The sequence below is a fragment of the Dromiciops gliroides genome, chromosome 4 (assembly GCF_019393635.1).
Source record: "Dromiciops gliroides isolate mDroGli1 chromosome 4, mDroGli1.pri, whole genome shotgun sequence".
NCBI lineage: Eukaryota > Metazoa > Chordata > Mammalia > Microbiotheria > Microbiotheriidae > Dromiciops > Dromiciops gliroides.
Genome location: NC_057864.1, coordinates 232,775,556 through 232,782,063, shown reverse-complemented (window position 1 = coordinate 232,782,063; position 6,508 = coordinate 232,775,556). Strand labels below are relative to the sequence as shown.

The following is a 6,508-nucleotide window of genomic DNA, read 5'->3' as shown; positions in this document are numbered from 1 at the left end:
CTCATTCAGTCCATTCATATATTCATTCAATACACACTGATTTAGTATCCACTGTGGAAGATGCTGTTAGTCATCTAGACAAAGGGCACAAACACATACATGTAGCAGGACAAATGATTATTCATATAAAACACATACATCACCATTGATAGACATACCAAAACCCAAATGCCTAGAAATGGGCAAGCACAGAATCTAAGACACACACACACACACACACACACACACACACACAAAGAGATATCTGGAAACATAGATACACATCTGAATGTATAGACACAGAAATGGAAGCATATACCAATACACACAGCTTTGAAGAGATGCTCCCATAACAGAACTCCACACACCTAGAACTCCACACAGCAACATCTAGCCAGCCTTCTAATGCTGGTAGCAGAAACACACTGGTCCCCCCCCCCCACTTCTGTCAGTCCTTTATATGTATCTTTCTGCCTCTTTTCAATCTCTATTTTTGTCAGTCTATCTGTCTCTGTCTCTCTGTGTTCTCCCTACTAACCCCACCCATTTACCATCCCCCTCCACAAAGGTCTTTGCCATATCTGATTCATTCTCTTCAGGAAGGTAATGTGACTCTTTCCCCACCCTCACTCCATCAACCCAATTACCAAGTCATTAAGAGGAGGAGAATAGGGGGAGGTAAGGAGGTCCTGGACAGAGGAAAGTGGGGTGAAGGAAGAAGTTTAGAAGTGGGTAGGGGGTCATCTTTCCTGCTCCACGTCCAAGCTCTTTCCCTCTTGTGCCTTCACACATCTTCACTCTCCATCTCGTCTTCCCCATTCACCTGTCGTTAGCTTCAACCTCTCTCTCTCTCTCTCTCTCTCTCTCTCTCTCTCTCTCTCTCTCTCTCTCTCTCTCTCTCTCTCTCTCTCTCTCTCTCTCTCTCTCTCTCTCTCTCTCTCTCTCCCTCTCCCTCTCCCCCCTCTCTCCCTGCTACGCTGATGGGCATTTCTTTCTGGGAAAATAAAGCTGCTGATGGAGCTGAGAAGCCACTGGTGGCTTTAGAGGGAAAGCACGTGAGTATGTGTGTGAAGGAGTGGGGGTGGGGGTGGGGGTGGGGGCACAAGAAGCGGGGGAGGAAGTGAAATAATGTGAGAAAGAGGAAAGAAGATGGGGATGGAAGGAGAAAAATACTATGAAAGTGTATTTGAGAGCGTCAGAGAGACAAATACAGAAACAGTGCAATAATTACAGACACAGCTTTGTGTACTTATGTATCTCTGTGTCTGCATTTCATAGCGTGTCTGTGTAAGTCTAGTCACTCTCCTTTTGCTGTCCAAGCCCCTGCCTCTCTTTCCCCTGGAAGAAACGCCCTCTACCCTACCTCAGAATCATTCTTGTAGACGCAGCACACCTCCCTGCGTCTCCCCCTTCCCCTATACCCAGCTTCCGTTCCGCCCCCCCCCCCCGTACCCCACCCCCACCCCCTCCGCCCACGGCCGGTCTCCCTTCACCGGACCCGGCTTGCTGATGGATTCTCTTTGCGCAATCTGTGCGTCATCGCCCCCCTCCCCTCCCCAGCCGGAACCTCCAGCCGCCCTGAGCCCCCCAGGCTCAAACCCCTGGCGCAGGACAAGGACTGAGGGTAAAGGGAGGAAGCGATGGGGAAGGGACGATCTTTGTCACTTAGGGGTCCTCTGAAGTCAAACCGCTTTCAAGAATCTGGAAAATCAAGAATTGAATTCCCTAGCCTATCTTCACAACCCCCTCCCCTTATGGACTCGCCCTCCAAACGTCCTTCTCTTCCTGCAAGGAAGGAATGGGGTGGGGGGTGTTGGATGAAAAAGAAGCATGGAGAAGAGGGCACTAGGAGGATGGGGGCAGCAGCGTGATGGGCCAGTGGGGGCGGGGGTATGTGAATGGGCAAAAGGACACATTTTCCCTACCCATAGGCGAGAACAAATAGCACACGGTCCACTCTCCCAAATGTGCCCACTGAATCTCCTTCCTCTTTCTTCTAACACACTCGTCTCTCCCACCCTACCCCACTAGTCATCAACCACAGACTGAGGCACACGCACCTAGTCACCCATTCACACTCACGCTCAGCACACGAATCCATAAACACACGCACAGAAATCTGCCTGTCTTTCCCTTCATTCATAATGTGTGTGGCACAAGCAACTGGGAGCTTTGGAGAATCGTTCTTTTTGCCCTGATTTTCGTGTCCTACGGCTTTCCCCTCAAGCCCCCAAATCCCACTCCAATTTAATCCACAGATTGACAGTTTGAGGCAGCTATAGGTTACATTCACCCCTGGGTTTATATTTAACTCTCTCTGCCCCTCCCCATTTTCCTTCCTTCCTTTCTTCCTTCCATCCATCCATTAATCTCTTCCCTCTCTTCTCATTCTCCTTCATTCATTCACTGCCCTCCTCCCCCAACCCCGTGTTCGCTTCATTTATTCATTCATTCATTTCCCCGGCGTTAGGTTCTAGCGTGCCAGTTAGTCCTCACTCTTCAGTGCGCAGGCGCAGAATAGGGAGGAGGAGAAGAATCTTCCAATCACCGGCTGCAATTAAGGCCCCTCCACCACTCACCCCGCTTCCCCATGAATGAACATTGACGTCAATCGGGCGGAGAAGACCCCCCACGTGATCTACTGGCTCCCCTTTATAAAGAGGCGGGGCGGGCGCTGTCCAGCGTGCTGAAGCTTGGGGAGCGAGCTAGCAAGAGAGACGGAGAGTCGACCAAGCGAAGAGAGACCAGCCGGAAACTGACCAAGGCGATTGAACGCAGGACACGGACCGAAACTTCGAGCATCCGCGTTCTCCTACCTCGCAACCCCGATCCTCTACTTCCCATTCCTCGAATCCTAGCTGGTAAATACTATTCTGTCAGTCTGTCCACTCCCCAAGGATTTAGCTGTGTGCAGGAGGGATGTCTCCTCTAGTTTGTGGGAAGGGGTAATGCCAAGGGTACCTTAAGTAGGTAGATAGAAGGGGGGGATGATCTCCCACCTTTTCCCAGATAAAGCCTCCCACGCTCGATCTCGAGAGTCCCGTGGGGAGCAGATATTTTTTTCTCAGCCTCGAAGCAACGTGGGCGGTGACAGGAAGATAGCTCCGAGAAGGAGCGGGGGCGAAATGGAGGTGGGGGAACACAGACGTGAGTGCTGCCAGGCGTTCCCATCCCAGTTTTAGGACTCCATAGATTAGCACAGCCCCATTTCCCCTTAGGGTACCTGTCTTGACACTTCTGGGTTTGAGAAAAGTCGGGAAAATAGGGGTAGGTAACGCGTCAAGGGTAGCTCCCAGAGAAACGCCAGATTTTGAGATCATTTGAAGGTAATTTAAGAAGCAGAGAAAACACCCTGAAGCCCTGACAGCCCCTCTCCGTTTCACTCGCCTTTTCCCCACTTTATTTTTCTTTTCCAATAGCCCCTGGAAACGATCTTTCTCCGTCCCAGCCATGAGGCTTCCACAACTGCCCGCGGCCGCCCTCTTCTTCTGCCTCTTGCTACAGATGGACAGTCTTCAAGCAGCACCCCCGGGGCGTCCAGATCAGTCACTGTCGCTCCCTATATCTGAACACGAAAACTTGGCAGCTGTAGGAGGGAAACCAGGGGAAAGAGAGAGCCTAGATACAGAGATAAGGGAGGAGAGAAGCCCAGAACGCGAGCCTGAGGAAGAGGAAGATCTGTTCCAGGGGGTAGATCCACGGGCGCTGGCCGCGGTCCTGTTACAGGCGCTAGATCATCCTGCCTCGCCCCCGGCTCCAGGGGTCTTGCAGCAACAGCAGCAGCCACAGCCGCAGCCGCAGCAGCCGCCACCGCCACCGCCACAGCAAGCAGAGGCTTTGCTAACAGAAACTGTGCGTAGCCAGACCCACAGCCGCCCGGCCCCAGAGATAGGGGTACCCCCGACGCTTTCCCGTATCCCAGAGGAGCGCAGCTCAGACGGTTCCGATCCTTCCGAGGAACTGGAGGCACTCGAATCCCTGCTCCAAGAGCTACGCGCTTTCAGTCCAGGGAATTCCAAGCGAGAGCCAGAGGCTGCTGCGGCTGAAGCGGAAACGCATACCCATACACTGACCCGGGTCAACCTGGACAGTCCAGGGCCTGAGCGCGTATGGAGGGCCTCCTGGGGAGAGTTCCAGGCACGTGTCCCTCCCCCACCCTCATTTCCTCGGCGGTTCCCGGAGCAATTGCCTGAGGGCGTGTCCCTCCCTGAGGTGCGCCAGGGTGAGAGCGAGCCTGCTCTAAAAACACGCCAAGGTGAGAGCATCGCACCTCTCTACAAGGTGCGCCAGATCGAGAGTGCACCTATCTCCAAAACGCACCGCCCAGAAAGTGCAGCCATGAGTAGGCTTGCAGCTGGAGGGCGCCTCCTGCAGCGGGGACTGGCCCAGGTAGAGGCAGGTAGGCGGCAGGCTGAAGCTACGCGGCAGGCGGCAGCCCAAGAGGAAAGACTGGCTGATCTTGCCTCTGACTTGCTGCTCCAATACCTGCTGCAAAGCGGCGGCGGCGGCGGCCTGGAGAGAGGTGTGGGAGACCGGGGACTTCAGGGGGAAGGGGAGGAGGAGAGAGAAAGGGAGAGGGAGGAGGAAGAAGAGGGAGAGATCCGAGGCGGGGAGGAGGAGGACGAGCAGGGGGATGAGGAAGACGCTGAGGCAGAGGCTGAAGAGGTTGAGAGAGGGCGGCAGAATGCATTGCTATTCGCAGAGGAGGAGGAAGGGGAAGCTGGGGCTGAGGACAAGCGCTCCCAAGAGGAGACACCAGGTCAAAAGCGAAAGGGGCAGGTGGAAGGAGAAGAGGAAGAAGATGAAGAAGAGATGGACCCGCAGACTATCGACAGCCTAATTGAGCTGTCTACTAAACTGCACCTGCCTGCTGACGACGTGGTCAGCATCATTGAGGAGGTGGAGGAGAAGCGTAAGCGGAAGAAGAACGCCCCTCCTGAGCCCCTACCTCCCCCTCGGGCCCCCCCTGCGCCTACCCACTTTCGCTCCCCAAAGCCCCCACCACCCCCATCTTTCCCCGCCCAGGATGAGCTGCAGGATTGGAATGAGGTGATCCCACCCTGGGATCGGGATGAGGTGTTCCCCCCAGAGCCCAATTACCCCTTTCCTAACTACATCCAGCCTCGGACGCTCCTCCCACCTCTCTCTTCCCCGACCCGCCGCCACCACTACCACGCACAGCCCGCAGAGGGGTCGCGGTACCACGTCGGCCTTAGCCCACAAGGGCGGCGGGGCGAGGAGGAAGAAGAGAGGCAGCAGCAGGAGGAGGAGGAGCTGGAGAATTATATTGAGCACGTGCTGCTCAGACGCCCCGGCCTGTTCCCGTGACTCCGCTGCTTTCCCATTCGTGATGGTCTCTTCTCTCTTCCCCTGTGCGAACCTTCCTAAGCCTCCCTCTGTGTTGCTCTTTGGTGTTCTGCATGCGGTCCCCCGACCTTTTTTGCGGGGTGGGGAAAGTCCCACCCCTCTTGTCTCAACTAACCTGGTCCCACCCACTACTCCCAGTCCCTCCCCCTTCCCTTTAACCATCTTCGGTGGGAGACGAGTACCCCACACTCATGGTAGGGTATAGGATCGGTGGGGGTGTAAGTTGAGAAAAAGCCAATCCTAAACGGAAAGGAAGCACGAGTCGCGAAACTCGAGAGGGCAGAGAATTCCCAACCGGACTGTACAGATTTGCTCTACACTTGTCTCCCCATCGGGTCCCGTTCCCTTTCCCTAAGCCACCCCATTTCTCTTCCGATTTCCCCATCGATGAACAATAATAATAAAAAGCAAAAAACGAAAAATGAAAAAAACAAAACCATACCAGTTGTGTACAAGCCGCGTGTGAATCGAACCCCTGGGTTCCTAGGACCCTGATCCACTCTCCCCAAACTGAGACAACTCAACCCCTTTCTTCCCTTCTCTGTTGTAAATACCCCTCACGGGGAAAATAGTTTTGCTAAGAAATAAAAGTGACTATTTTATTAGGACTTTTTCTCTTTTATTTACCCCTGCCCCCCCAACACTTCCTCTCAAGGGGATAAGGGAATATCAGCCTTCCTACTCTCCTCTCATTGAGCACTTCTTTCCTCTCCTTCCTGCCCTAGGCAAAAAGCATGATGCCAGAAAGAGGCAGAGAAGGCAATGCCATCAAGGGTCAATCAAATTATATTGTAGGGCCTTAACTCATCCCAACCTTAATCTTTTCTGGCTGTAGTGAGAGTTAATTTTCCTTTTCTACTCCCACCAGGGTGGAGGCCATAGAATTCTCTATGTCATTTCCATGGGGAAGGGGCAAAAAAGTGTTTTCTTGAAAAACTGGCACCTAAAACTCTCCAAACCTGGGCTAAAGTGGTAAGCTCTCCTCCAAACCCACAAGATGAGACTCATGGTAAAAAGAAACTGCTTCCCAAAGGGAAGCTGGGGGAGGGGACAGGGAAATAGATAAGGAGGAGTGCTAAACCTGGACAAGAAACTTGGGTTCTAATGCCATACAATTTCTGCACGACCTTAGGCAAGTTCTTCGTGTTATAAGATGGAGATA

At 53.4% G+C, this 6,508-nt stretch overlaps 1 protein-coding gene across 1 annotated transcript; it reads left to right on the top strand.

Moving 5' to 3' along the window:
* Window positions 1-2,624: 2,624 nt before the first annotated feature.
* On the top strand, window positions 2,625-5,951 carry VGF (VGF nerve growth factor inducible). Its single transcript, XM_044001865.1, has 2 exons — window positions 2,625-2,840; window positions 3,399-5,951. The coding sequence occupies exon 2, from the start codon at window positions 3,430-3,432 to the stop codon at window positions 5,305-5,307; it is 1,878 nt and encodes a 625-aa protein (XP_043857800.1). The 5' UTR covers window positions 2,625-2,840; window positions 3,399-3,429; the 3' UTR covers window positions 5,308-5,951.
* The last annotated feature ends 557 nt before the right edge of the window (window positions 5,952-6,508 follow it).